This window comes from Periplaneta americana, chromosome 1 (genome assembly GCF_040183065.1).
Source record: "Periplaneta americana isolate PAMFEO1 chromosome 1, P.americana_PAMFEO1_priV1, whole genome shotgun sequence".
Classification (NCBI taxonomy): domain Eukaryota; kingdom Metazoa; phylum Arthropoda; class Insecta; order Blattodea; family Blattidae; genus Periplaneta; species Periplaneta americana.
The window spans coordinates 4,615,865-4,631,529 of record NC_091117.1 but is presented as its reverse complement, the minus strand read 5'-3'; the positions used below and the strand labels follow the sequence as shown (position 1 = coordinate 4,631,529).

General features: G+C 35.7%; 1 protein-coding gene across 4 annotated transcripts in view; it reads left to right on the top strand.

Moving 5' to 3' along the window:
- The window catches only part of puf (ubiquitinyl hydrolase 1 puf), a 153,518-nt gene that overhangs the window by 87,744 nt on the left and 50,109 nt on the right, over positions 1–15,665 (top strand). For all 4 annotated transcript variants that reach the window (XM_069827170.1, XM_069827163.1, XM_069827112.1 and 1 more), the window contains 4 exons: positions 210–413; positions 2,805–2,977; positions 10,767–10,933; positions 13,676–14,016. In XM_069827170.1, the coding sequence (XP_069683271.1) occupies positions 210–413; positions 2,805–2,977; positions 10,767–10,933; positions 13,676–14,016 (885 nt within the window). The remainder of the gene's footprint in view (positions 1–209; positions 414–2,804; positions 2,978–10,766; positions 10,934–13,675; positions 14,017–15,665) is intronic.

The following is a 15,665-nucleotide window of genomic DNA, read 5'->3' as shown; positions in this document are numbered from 1 at the left end:
TGTACATGTGTTATTATTAACCAGCTACACCAGTGATAAACATTTTATGAATTTAGCTTTAAAAACATGGAAGTTAGTAATTTCAGTATACAGTACTGTCCTATTAATGTATTTCTGATCACTGATGGAAATCTATGACATTAACTGCGAAATTAGAATTTTGATTGTGTTACTTCGTTATCAGTTTTAAGTTTTTCTTGTGCACACAGGAGAGTGAAAGAAAAGCCTACAACCCACGCAGCTTCTGCAAGGTGTACACAATGGACCACCAGCCCCTCAACACAGGGGAGCAGAAGGACATGGCGGAGTTCTTCATAGATCTGGTTTCAAAATTAGAAGAAATGACACCAGAATTAAAAAAGCTTGTGAAGACACTCTTTGGTGGTGTCATCAGCAACAACGTTGTCTCATTGGTAAGCCCCAGCATTTCCTTTCGGAAGTAGTCACTTGTCAGCACAGTATTGATAAACATCTTTGAGTGTGCAAATCTGGCTTTCAGGTGTAGCTCCCTGTTTACTACCTAGTTGACATAGACTTCAAGGTGAGAGAATAATCAGATATGGGAAAAGTTTGGTAAAGTAAAAAAAAAAAAGGCATTTAACATAGTCTCCAGTAATGTAGAGAATTTACTGATTAATGATTTGTATGTCACTGTGCTCTTCTCTAATGTTACAGTGCCAGTCCTTGTGACACATCCCACCCAGTGCTGTAAATAAAACTGCCACACTCTTAGTAAATTTCGTAATTTTTTTAACTAGAATTTTCCTCCCCCCCCCCCCCCCCCACTGATGAATGTCACACTCTATAGTATAATTGATATTAAAATTAATTTTCTATTTCCTCGAGATAAGTAATTTTTTTTGGTGTGTTTTGATTTGTGTCCAAGGAGCTTACCATTATTGTTCATATTCTTGATAATCCTGACGTGGGCAGTTTGTCAGAATTTCCACACCATCAAATGGGAACATTTACATCTTATGACTTAATGGTACTCATTTCATATTGGAGTGAAAATGGCAAGTTGTAGCCGATTTAAGTGAACACCATATTTTAACGTTTTGGTGGCTACTTCACACACAACCCCCAGAATGTCTGGAGGACCACACCTGCTGTTGGTCGACGGGTCCATTGGACCTAGCTGGGAGATCTTGTTGATCACCAGCTTTCCCTCCTTAAGCCACTGGAGGACGATTTTAGTGCCATAGCAGGTCAGCACTAGGAACAGAAAAGTAGGAAGAGGAGGAAGGAAAGGGAAATGAACCCCTAGGCCTTGAATGCTCTAATGCCGTCAGGGTTGAAGAAAGTAAGAGTTCAGTCAGAGGACTGGATAGGAAAGGGTAAAGAGGGAATTAGGTATTGGTTAGAGGAAAATTATACCAAATTCAGTCATTAACTCATCAAGCTGACCAGTGCTAATTGATGAGTAGCCCCACCCTTTAGTTCAGCCTGTAAAATTATGCTTACTAACAGCTGCACCACGGGAAGATAGGGATGGGACATTGGGTATTTGTCCAGGTTGGTTCCTTAAAGCCTTCAATGGGAAGGATCAATGGCTCTCCCCCCTGTATCCGACAGATACCCTTTTGCATACATCTTATGACTTCCTCAAAATCTGTGCTTCAGTGGCTGGTCATGATAATATCTTTGAAAAATATTGGAGTGCAAGAGGTCAAATGACTTTATTGTCAAACGCCTGGCATTAGAAAACAACAACAACAAACATCTTATGACTTAACTTAAGGACATTTTTGAAGATTCGTAATTCCAATATAATTCCACAGTAAATAAAATACGATGTCATAATAGTCATTTTAGGCTTAAAATGCAAAAAGTAGCCAGCCACTAAGCACCTTTTCTGACCACAGATTCTGCTAACAGACTTATGGCCAGTTTGTCCAAGTAATGTTTAATTTTGTTTAACGAATGTTAAATTAACAGTCTGTTTATTTTTAATGCTTTGTTTATGTATTTTCCATTTTGTTCAACATAATTTTGTTTAAGATAACCAACACTTAACTATAACGTCTGTTAGCACTATTTTAACTACTCAACAGCAGTTGGTAATGATTCTACACGTGTAAGACAATTTTTGATTGGCTAAAATTAATCTTTAAATTCTATATTATATAGAGTGAGTCATGAAACTTGCATAAAATGACAACCTGTTATAGTAGGCCACGCTCCATAAACAAACAGTTGACAAATGAAAGTTGTAGGTGACGTGCTATTATGGATACGAAATACGAAAGAAATAAAATAACACTGATGTATTTAAACAGTCCAAAGTATTTTTTAAATGTTACATTACCAGTCATATGCTAAACATTCCCTACAAAGAGACACAAACTATTAATTTCGCAACTTCTGTTTGAACAGCTGTGGAGACATCGGCCATATTTAACTAACTGTTAAACGAGTTAACTGCCCGAAATCCTACATTTAAAATTAACAAACTGTTAACAATCTGTTAAACCAAACTGGAGTTGAAAACATACAATTTTATTAATTAACAAACTGTTTAGAGTTTAACAGCCATTAAATTTTCTAACAATACTTGGAAAAACCGGCCATTAGTTTTGTATGAACTGTAAACACACATTATTCTTCACTGGAACAAAATAGGCATTTGCCCTAAATCCCTAACAAGGGGCCTTTAACAAGGGGCTTACTTCGTTGTATCACACAGAATTCATGTAGCCATTATCTAAAAACAAAATGGTTAATTTTTCCACAAAGAGACCTTAAGTTTTAGTCCCTGAAAGCCCATACTTATGCTTTACTGCAGTGTTTTGTCTTTGTTATAGGACTGTGAACACGTGAGTCGAACATTAGAAGAATTCTACACAGTTCGGTGTCAAGTGGCTGATATGCGGAACTTGTATGAATCCTTGGATGAAGTTACAGTGAAGGATACCCTGGAGGGGGACAACATGTACACGTGTTCACAATGTGGGAAGAAAGTGCGTGCTGAGAAGAGGTGAATGCTTCTAATAATCATTGTTGTCATCAGCTTAGTGGCCTATTATATCTTTCTTTTGTTTTGTAGGGTCGACATAAAGACCTTTCTCGAAATACGTAGCAAAATGCATTGGTAACCTGAAATATTACGTCATATTTGAATGATCTTTAAATTTTGTTTAGTTAATGACCTGAATATAAATATATAGTACTTCATGGTTATATAATTTGAATCAGGATGTAGAGTGCAAAAATTTATGGAATGAAATATAGAGTGTCTCATTTACAAAATATAACTTTGTATTAGTGCGAATTTCTGTAACACACTGTATAATCGCCAGACTCCAAACAGTAGACTTTGGTCAGCCCTGTACTGTGAATACAGAACTATTTTTATAGGGTGTCTCATTTAAAAAACATAACTTCGTATTAGTGCGAATTTCTGTAATCGCCAGAGACTCCAAACAGTAGACTTTGGTCAGCCCTGTAATGTGAAACAGAAGTATTTTTATAGTATGTCTCATTTAAAAAACATAACTTTGTATTAGTGCGAATTTCTGTAACACACTGTATAATCGCCAGAGACTCCAAACAGTAGACTTTGGTCAGCCCTGTAATGTGAATACAGAACTATTTTTAGATACACTAAAATATGCCGGTTATGGAATTATTTCAAAGTATATGGGCTACAGCAGGACCTCCTATATTACCGGACCTGACACTGTAAGCAGAAGTAAACAAACATGGTGGACAACTGAGTGGTTAACGCAACTGTGAAAGTATACGTACTTCATGTGATGTTTATTGTGTTTCTTGTATCATTTGCCTCTAGTATAATTGTTGAAGGGTTTATAAGTTAGTATATAATAATAGAATTGTGACATTATAATTAATATAAATTGTTTTCGTAGAGAACATAGCTTGGAAGTGTTATGTCGTTAACAGACTTAACCTTAAAATGCCTTGCACGTGTAGTGTCCCAGGTTGCAAATCGAATTACGATAAAGAAAGTCCGTTTGTATATGTATTTTTGTTTCCAAAAGATAAAGATTTAAGGGATAAGTGGACAAGAAGCATTCATTGTGAACATTTTACCCCAACAAACAACTCAGTGGTTTGCATAAAACATTTTGATTCTGATTTTGTTATCAGAGAAGATAAATTTCCATGTGCGGACGGTTCGTTTATAACTGTGTCTTGAATAAGTTTGATGGTGCATTAGAACATCTACATACAGTTGAAATTGACAGAAGTACACAGGAAATTCTAATCTGCATTGGTGGCTATGTTTCTCATAGTGTACTTAACTCGTTGGGATTGAATACAGAAAAGTGTGTATCATGTGTGTCAACTTTGTCTACAGCCAGGGACTTGATAATTGAAAACAATACAACATTTTCTTATTTTAATGCCTTAAACTGTGGTCTGAAATGCCCTTCCGATTTTGTTGTTAGTTTGTGTACACTTGTGTATAAACTATTTAACATTTTACGAAACGCAAAATTTTAAAATGACTTCTTACAGTTGAACTGTCAGAGGAAGGTTGTCATCAATTTAGCAATGGCTTTCTTTGAATTAAATGCCACAGATTTTGATGTAATGTGTAAATGTGAAATGACTTTAAGTGAAGTGCAGCAAGTATTGGCAAACATATTTATTAATAATTACTGCAAGGTTCAAAATGAAAAGCATACATTGAAAGACAAAAATAAAACCCATCGAAAGTGTTCCAAGTTCAAAAAATAGGCTGCTGTGCTCTCCAAGCAGTGAATTCCTCATCCTTTTTAGTTGTACAGCCTATCTAATCCCTTGTGTATGTATAAGTGGGTATTACAGTGATAAGCTATAGTGAAAAGTGTCATTTCATTCTGAATCAACATCAGTGGATATAGTGAGAAACTACAGTGAATAGTGTCATTTCATTCTGAATCAACATCAGTGGATATAGTGAGAAACTACAGTGAATAGTGTCATTTCATTTACAGTGAATAGTGTCATTTCATTCTGAATCAGCATCAGTGGATACAGTGAGAAATTACAGGGAATAGTGTCATTTCATTCTGAATCAGCATCAGTGGATACAGTGAGAAATTACAGGGAATAGTGTCATTTCATTCTGAATCAGCATCAGTGGATACAGTGAGAAATTACAGTGAATAGTGTCATTTCATTCTGAATCAGCATCAGTGGATACAGTGAGAAATTACAGGGAATAGTGTCATTTCATTCTGAATCAGCATCAGTGGATACAGTGAGAAATTACAGTGAATAGTGTCATTTCATTCTGAATCAGCATCAGTGGATACAGTGAGAAATTACAGTGAATAGTGTCATTTCATTCTGAATCAGCATCAGTGGATACAGTGAGAAATTACAGGGAATAGTGTCATTTCATTCTGAATCAGCATCAGTGGATACAGTGAGAAATTACAGGGAATAGTGTCATTTCATTCTGAATCAGCATCAGTGGATACAGTGAGAAATTACAGGGAATAGTGTCATTTCATTCTGAATCAGCATCAGTGGATATAGTGAGAAACTACAGTGAATAGTGTCATTTCATTCTGAATCAACATCAGTGGATATACTGAGAAACTACAGTGAATAGTGTCATTTCATTATGAATCAGCATCAGTGGATACAGTGAGAAATTACAGTGAATAGTGTCATTTCATTCTGAATCAGCATCAGTGGATACAGTGAGAAATTACAGGGAATAGTGTCATTTCATTCTGAATCAGCATCAGTGGATACAGTGAGAAATTACAGGGAATAGTGTCATTTCATTCTGAATCAGCATCAGTGGATATAGTGAGAAACTACAGTGAATAGTGTCATTTCATTCTGAATCAACATCAGTGGATATACTGAGAAACTACAGTGAATAGTGTCATTTCATTATGAATCAGCATCAGTGGATACAGTGAGAAATTACAGTGAATAGTGTCATTTCATTCTGAATCAGCATCAGTGGATATAGTGAGAAACTACAGTGAATAGTGTCATTTCATTCTGAATCAACATCAGTGGATATAGTGAGAAACTACAGTGAATAGTGTCATTTCATTCTGAATCAGCATCAGTGGATACAGTGAGAAATTACAGTGAATAGTGTCATTTCATTCTGAATCAGCAACAGTGGGTACACTGAGAAATTACAGTGAATAGTGTCATTTCATTCTGAATCAGCATCAGTGGATATAGTGAGAAATTACAGTCAATAGTGCCATTTCATTCCGAATCAGCATCAGTGGATATAGTGAGAAACTACAGTGAATAGTGTCATTTCATTCTGAATCAACATCAGTGGATACAGTGGGAAATTACAGTGAATAGTGTCATTTCATTCTGAATCAGCATCAGTGGATACAGTGAGAAATTACAGGGAATAGTGTCATTTCATTCTGAATCAACATCAGTGGATATAGTGAGAAACTACAGTGAATAGTGTCATTTCATTCTGAATCAACATCAGTGGATATAGTGAAAAACTACAGTGAATAGTGTCATTTCATTCTGAATCAACATCAGTGGATATAGTGAAAAACTACAGTGAATAGTGTCATTTCATTTACAGTGAATAGTGTCATTTCATTCTGAATCAGCATCAGTGGATACAGTGAGAAATTACAGTGAATAGTGTCATTTCATTCTGAATCAACATCAGTGGATATAGTGAGAAACTACAGTGAATAGTGTCATTTCATTCTGAATCAGCATCAGTGGATACAGTGAGAAATTACAGTGAATAGTGTCATTTCATTCTGAATTAGCATCAGTGGATACAGTGAGAAATTACAGTGAATAGTGTCATTTCATTCTGAATCAGCATCAGTGGATACAGTGAGAAATTACAGTGAATAGTGCCATTTCATTCTGAATCAGCATCAGTGGATACAGTGAGAAATTACAGTGACTAGTGTCATTTCATTCTGAATCAGCATGAATGAATAGTGAGAAACTACAGTGAATAGTGCCATTTCATTCTGAATCAACATCAGTGGGCACAGTGTTAAACTGTACGTAGTGAATAGCTAGTTTTATTTTCAACCAATCTCAGTGAATACAGTGACAAAGTTTAGTGACTAGGAAGACAGGACTCCATATTATATAATTTCCAGTTGCTGATGAAATCGATTTTTATAATCCAGGTAAGATTTCCTAAATCCTGAAGTAGCAACTATTCACTATTGTATTACTGCCTTCTATTTCCTCGCAAATCTGAATTTTACAAGAGTTAATTGGTCAATTACCAATATTCATATATAAAACATATAGGCCTAAGCCTAATATAATAATAACATATTGTGAATTTTATTTTTTTTTTTTACAACAGGATTTTATTCTTCCAACAATAATTCCTTTCTACAATTCGCCTTAAACGCTCTCGTCAACAATTGGATTTTCACTGAACACAGTATTCGTTATAGCACTCCACTGACGACAATGACAATTTACTTGGACTAGTACGAACAACAATGAACTGTTAATCTTAACTAATATTTACAAAGCACTATTTACAAATCAGAACTATCAGTTCTCAGTTCACAGTTCTTCTATCTTAGTCACTCGAGTTCACAGTATCTCGAACCACAGACCTTCAGAGACAGTTCACTGCACTCGAACTCAGGTCCTCGGATGCTGACAACAGTTGCGGACGCACACTCGAGTCGAACTCCGGTACACAAGACTGGCTTGCTTGCTCTGGCTTAGTCACTGACTGGCTGATTAATCAACTGAAAAACTCGGACTCTCTCTGTCGTTCCTTCGCGTCCGTAATTTATAACCACAGCGACGTAGCCTCGAAAGTTCGACGCGTCTCTAGAGATGGCACTCCAGAAAAATCCAGAGCCCTCTCCTCTCTACCAGCACCAGATGCGCGCGCACTCTCTCTCCACTCTCTCGCCGCGTAGGCCCTTCCCCCCTTACTTCTCTCCGTCGCGCGCCGTCCCCGCGCGATCTGCTTTCTTGCGGGACGCTGGTCGTGAGTTCGAATCTCACGTCGCTGTCACAATATTGAAGCTTTTAATTAGTTTTATTTTGTTATTGGTGTATATGTAGGTTGGGCGAATCCAGAAATGCATATAGAGTGTTAGTTGGGAGACCGGAGGGAAAAAGACCTTTCGGGAGGCCGAGACGTAGATGGGAGGATAATATTAAAATGGATTTGAGGGAGGTGGGATATGATGATAGAGACTGGATTAATCTTGCACAGGATAGGGACCGATGGCGGTCTTATGTGAGGGCGGCAAAGAACCTTCGGGTTCCTTAAAAGCCATTTGTAAGTAAGTAAGTATATGTAGGTATATTTTTTTGTTACTGAATGTCCTATGTTCATTTATGTAGTGTAAGGAACTTTATTATTTATTGTTTTATTGAGAATTTTGTTAAAATAATCTCATCGATGCCGTATTTATTTTAACTCATTGCAATCTACGAAAGCCCTCTTCTGGCCGCCATCTTGGATGCCAGTGTCAGGTCCGGTAATATAGGAGGTCCTGGCTACAGTGTATTAATTACATTCTCATTAAAAATGACCAATGCCTCCTGATATAAAAAAAAATGAATAAATAAATTTGTGGCGCAGCAGACCATAGAAGAAGGAAGCTAGCTGCTGGCCTCAGCAAAGGTTATTGATCATCTTAATCAGAACATCTATCAATTTTAAGAATTGATTTTCATAAAAAGCAGAGTTACAAAATGCATATAGCTGTTTTATGTGAAGCTGTGCAAATTGAATTCCATAATCTGCTTAAACCATATAATTTATAATTTAAGTTCTTTTTTTAGACAACTATTTCTAAAAGTATATAGCCTATTATTTTAGCCCTTCACCTGACATAATTAGGAACATTAAATCCAGACATTTGAGATGGGCAGGGCATGTAGCACGTATGGGCGAATCCAGAAATGCGTATAGAGTGCTAGTTGGGAGGCCAGAAGGGGAAAGACCTTTGGGGAGGCCGAGACGTAGATGGGAAGATAATATTAAAATGGATTTGAGGGAGGTGGGATATGATGATAGAGACTGGATTAATCTTGCTCAGGATAGGGACCAATGGCGGGCTTATGTGAGGGCGGCAATGAACCTCCGGGTTCCTTAAAAGCCAGTAAGTAAGTAAGTATATATTATTTTAACACTAGGCAAGAGCGTTAAAAATTGACTATTAGACATTAGCATGCAAAAAATACTTTTAACATTACTGTGAAAAGTACTTTAAACACTGACTTTCAGCTGTTTGTGCTGCTTGTCAGTTATTTCTCACCAGATGTCACACAGCAGCATTAATATTCCAACCAGTCCTACTTTTAAAAATGACTTTTGTGATTTAAAAAAATTAGTTGATGCCCAGGTTTGAACCAGAGACCCCTTGGTCTACAGCCAAATGCTCTACCACTGAGCAATACTGGCACTAGATTTTAATGTGATAAAGTTTGACTATTAGAATAAGAGAGAATATTACAGTAGTGAAATCGGGGAAATTGTCTCTATACCATTTGTCTAAAAAAATAGTGTACGACACAATGTTAAAACTGATTTTATTTTGCTTTTAGGGTATGCTCCACTGAGCCTGTGTTCTCTTTCACAAACATCTCTACTTACAAAATAAAATATCATTTTTAACACTTGTCTTGTAAATAACTATTATCTATCTGTATAACGAATTTATACTTTGTCCATGACAGTGAATGAGTTGATATAACTTAAGAGATCTAGAAACTGCCTATTAAATTAGAACACATTGTTCCTTGTACATCCAGTGAGCTTTCTATTGGCTAAAAAATGGTGAAAAAGTCTAAAATTATAAAACTAATAACACTGAAGGTTTTATTTTGTAAATGTTTCCAAAATGTTAAGTCTGTACATTATATTTATTGCTTTGACTTCAGAATTAAATAAGAAATTGGCTTGTGAATGTGTATGTTCATTATAATATAGTTAATTATGTCAAACTACAAAAATTTTCCAATTTCGGAATGTCTGCTTTTTAATTTGGTGGTTGAATGAATGAATGAATGAATGAATGAATGAAGCCACTGTGTCCCATGAAGGGCTAGGGCCTCCTACAGGAGGGGAAGCTCGGTTGGTGTGGTTCACATGATGAGCTATTTCACGTGAACAATATTCACATTCACTACGTGAGATACACTAGAGTTTGTCAAATTTTAGTTCTATATGAGTTTGTTCACTATCTGTCTCCACTCGTTCCTGTTGCGGGCGATGGTTGACCAGTTCCCTCCCAGCTGCTGCCCATCTTCTTCTTGGCCTGCCTTGTGTTCTCCTTCCTATGTGCGGGTCCCACATGGTGGTTTCTCGCGCCCATCTGCCTTGTTCCTGCCTTGCTACATGACCACCGCACTTCCACTTCGTTATGAGGGCTTTTTGTGTGATGTTCTCAGAAGCTTTAATTTTCTGCAGTGCTGTGTTGGAGACCTTGTCTTTCAGTGAAACGCCAACTATCTTCCTCTCCATTTTCCTTTGGCATATTTCGATGTTCGTCTTTTGCCTCTCTGTGAGGGCCCAGGTTTGGCAACCGTATGTTAGCACCGGGAATACACAGGAGTTAAGAGCCTCTAGTCTGAGTCTGCAGTCTGCGGTTTATGGACCTGTCGAGGAGTATAAAGGCTTGGTGGCTGCCTGTGTTAATGGCTGTTTTCTGCAAGAATATCAATGAATTTAAAATAAATCATAATTCATAAGATAGTGAGGCAAGATTAATCTTATGTATTGAGTTCAAGTGTTTTATTTTCCAATTCCAGGTCTCCGCTTTTTAATTATGTATAAAACAAGTTTTATTGTTCTACAGGGCGTGCTTCAAGAAGTTGCCACACATTCTGTGTTTCAACACGATGAGGTACACCTTTAACATGGTCACAATGCTCAAGGAGAAGGTGAACACACATTTTTCATTTCCACTGAGATTAGACATGTCAGGATACGTTGAGAAACATCTGATGCCCCAGCATTACCAAGGTATTTATAACTGACAATAATAGTATGGGGAAAGTTGTTTATATACTGTTTTACCATATTTACGCGATTATAATTTTTTTTTTTTCATATTCTCATGCAAACACTTGTGGCCAGTTTGTCCAAGTAATGTTTAATTTTGCGTAACGAATGTTAAATTAACAGTCTGTTTATTTTTAACGCTTTGTTAATGTATTTTCCATTTGTTCAACATAATTTTGTTTAAGATAACCAACACTTAACTATGACGTCTGTTAGCACTATTTTAACTATTCAACAGCAGTTGGTAATGATTCTACACATGTAAGACAATTTTTGATTGGCTAAAATTAATATTTAAATTCTATATTATAGAGTGAGTCATGAAACTTGCATAAAATGACAACCTGTTATAGTAGGCCATGCCCCATAAACAAACAGTTGACAAATGAAAGTTGTAGGTGACGTGCTGAATAATAATTACAAAGTGAGGTTATATTTCCTCATTGCTATTATGGATATGAAATACGAAAGAAATAAAATAACACTGATGTATTTAAACAGTCCAAAGTATTTTTTAAATGTTATATTACCAGTCATATGCTAAACATTCCCTACAGAGAGACGCAAAATATTAATTTCGCAACTTCTGTTCGAACAGCTGTGGAGACATCGACCATATTTAACTAACTGTTAAATACGTTAACTGCCCAAAATCCTACATTTAAAATTAACAAACTGTTAACAATCTGTTAAACCAAACTGGTGTTGAAAACATGCAATTTTATTAATTAACAAACTGTTTAGAGTTTAACAGTCATTAAATTTTCTAACAATACTTGGAAAAACCGGCCATTGGACTTGTACAAATTTTAATTAACTCTCCATTTACACTATGAGATATGATGAGAAACCACTGACAGAAATGACCATTGCGAGTTGTGTTTTTTCATCTTTTGCACACTTTCCATTTGTAATTTCATATCTATTTTTGACAATAATCGTTATTTAATACGAACATTATTTTTAACTACAATAATGATTTAATTACATTTTTTCTTTTGTTCTGAGATTTTATGTATACAACTTTTCACAATTGTGTGTCTCTAAATAAAACAAAAGAATTTACCAGTAATTACTAATGAAAGAGTGACATGACTTTAGTAATTGTCAATCAGTGTTCTGACACCAACCCAGACCTTTTGACTGGAAGCTCCAGTTCTGATATTACGATTTGAGAATGAATGTGATGTATAGCTAGAGGTATGGGTACTTTTGTAACCTGTTTTGATAATATAATTTTAATCTTGAGTGGTTTTTAGCACAGGTGCATATTATATTCACCAGACTTTTTTTTTCTGTATTTTAAGATAAAAAAATGGGGTGCTTATTATATTCGAGTAAATACGGTACAGTAGAACTTGGTTATAGCGACCTCGTTTTGTGCGACACCTCGCCTATAACGTCAAATATTCTGTGGTCCCAACTAATTTCCCATAAGACATATGCTTTTCTACCTTGCTTAATACAACAAACGTATATGCGTCTACCTCACATATAACGTCATTTTCAACCTCAGTTTGGAATACAATTTTCTAAGAACCATTGAAATCTGGCAAATTCTTTACTGCCACCTTCTGTCATAAACCTCTGGAATGCAGGCAGATTCCTCATCCCATTGTAACTTGCCCAAATTCATGCGATATTAACGGTGCCTGCGTGCAGTCAGTTTCGACAGGAAGTTTTTACCAAGTGGACGCATTTTAATGCAGTATGAAGTGAGTGACACTTTAGAAGCCATTAGAATTGTGAACATGTTCTATGAAGCTAGGGGAGGGACAAGTGAAATTGCGACTGAAATAATGAACATAGAATGTGATTTAGAAAATGTGTATTGGGCAAGTAAGAGACAACAGAGTAAAATGACCGATTACTTCACTCCTCAGTAAATAAGTTTGGTGAGTAATGAACAAACTGTTTTAATACAGAATACTGTATTTATAATTGTACGTGTATTTTATTGTGTTCGTGGTATGCTTAAAAGTGAATACATAAATCTAAAATAAGCCTAAAATAAGCCTAATCTAAACTGATAATATGAATCTCGGTTACTACGACACTCGTTTATAACAACATAATTTTTAAGGTCCCTTGGATGTCGTTATAACCAAGTCCTACTGTATATCTATTTAAATTATACAAATCAGCTCATATTTCCATGTGAAGCTTCATTGGTTTGACTAAACAGTTTATGGTCCATGATACCTGAATTATTTCTTTGTCCACATAAAGTGATAGTACAAACTCCGAAAACTGAATACCACTTTAAAATATATACTGTTTATTTATTCATTGTTACTGTATTATTTATTGATATTAATTGTTGATTAAGTTCAAATTTCAAGTAACACTTGCTAGTAACTTTCGTTTCATGAATGTTGGAGCTTCTTCAAAGATAAATGATGCTGTCAATTTAAAAGTTAAAAAGTAACTGCCAGTTGTAATATTTGTCAGTATCGAAATTCGAAACAAAGTTGACAAAAAAATTCAACCTGACAACTAGAAAATCACTATAATCCACTAGAATATGTAGTAATGGGGGATAATGGTTAGGTTTCACTCTTCAGGTGTCAAGTAAGAAGTCCTGATCTGTAGAAAGTGCACAGACACAGGGTGCCATCCACCCACCACTTCTGGCTAGTTTTAGTATTGTGTAATGTCCATATAAGAGGAAATGTGTGTACAGAGTTGCTTATTTTTGTGCAGAGGAGAAAAGAAAATCTCAGTTACGTAAATCAGAGCATTCCAAAGAAGCTAAAGAGGCCTCAAATAATAGTGACTGTAGGAAATCCAACGTTTCGAAACATTCGTCAGAGGAGAAGGAAGAGTGTGAGGATTCAGATTCTGAGGACTTCAACGAGTGCTACGAGTACGATCTGATAGGCGTGACAGTGCACACTGGGACAGCAGATGGCGGCCACTACTACAGCTTCATTCGGGACCGCACGACTTCAAACCGGGACAAGTGGTTTCTCTTCAACGACGCCGAAGTGAAGCCATTTGATCCAAACCAGATCGCAGCTGAATGCTTCGGTGGAGAGATGACAGTAAGTGTTATTTCTATACAGATGGTTTGATTTTTTTTGCTGCTTAAGGGGAGAGGATGGTATTTTTTAAAACTTTTTTCCTGTTTGGTGTAAAATATTAATTTTTTGTATGTAGAGAGCTCATAGCTGTAGCAACTCAACCAGAAATAAATATTTTGAAAAAAAAATTATTTGGGGGCCCAGATTTGAAAAAAAAAATATACTCAATGCAGGATTTTACTCAACCATTTTTAAAGGTAGATTCATCCAGTTTTTTGCAATGTACTTGCAAAAGCATGCTCTACAAACTGTCTGTAACAGAATTTTGATATTAGTCCCTACGTTTGTAAAATAAGCAATTAAAATTTAATAACACTTTTCTGAATTCCTTTCTTGCAAACAAACGGACGTAGTTTTAAAATGAAATCAATTAACAAACTTCTGTTAAGAGAAAAGTTTCCTAATAGTCTAAAGAATGTGTGTTCTAAATTTCATGCATGTATCTTTAATAGTTCAGAAATTATATCCATTTTTGTCTGACAATGTAGCAAAAAAATTAAGTTACTGTAAACTGATGAAAGGGGGCGAGTGATTTAAAAATCCATAGCGCAGGAAGTTTAAAAATGACGTCTCAACATCCGATAAGGGCACAAATACCCACGAAATGTTATGCAATGCATTCCACACATATCAAAGAGTATTTTAAAGATATTTTTTTTCTTTTTTGAAAATTGAATTTACCGGAAACAACAATAAAATGGGGCGAATGATTTAAAAATCCATAACGCAGGAAGTTTAACAATGGCGTCTCAACATCTGATAAGGGCACAAATGCCCACAAAATATTTTGCTATGCATTCCACACATATCACACAGTATTTCAAAGAAAAATTTTTTTTTTTTAATTTACTCATTTTTCACCAAAAAATACCAACCTCTCCCCTTAACTCCAGAGTTTTCCTTGCGTGCTCCATGCTGTGTATGCTGGTATGCATAACTTGCTGCAAGTGCATCCAACAAAGCTTTTTGAGTTTCTGTTTCTAAACGTTTCTCAGATACGATTTCTTGTTTTTCACTAGATTTTTCTTGAACACACTGTGCTTTAATGAGTATTTTTTATTCTTTCCTTTCTTATATCCTTATTCTCGTCTCTTTTCTGGTTTTTCCTCTGCTTTTTCATCCATTTATTCTCGCAAACTGTCCCATCTTCCCCAATTTTCCATTTTATCTGCCCAGATTTTCTCCTCATTTCCCATCTCGTCCTCCTGCTGTTTCTTTGTTTTTTTTTTCTTCTTCTTCACTTTGTACTTTATTGTACTACTAGCCGTACCCGTGCGCACCACTGCACCTGTTAGAAATAAATATAAAGTAATTACATATCCAGGGTACATTCGTGTTTGATAGAAGAATAAATCGTTTATTATGTTACTTAATTTAAATTGTATTTAAATAATTAAAATGCGGTCGTTTTGGTCCAGAGAGCACTCAGAATTTACTGTAATATCATAATAGCATTATGTCCATCTAGAGAAACTACACTTTCCAATGGTGAAATAATAATTAATTATACATATCGGTTAATTTGGCTTTTGATATTACTTCATACAAACACAGAAACATTCTCTGCAGTCTATGTTTCATAGCTTTCGATTGTTGTTGTCCAAGGCCCC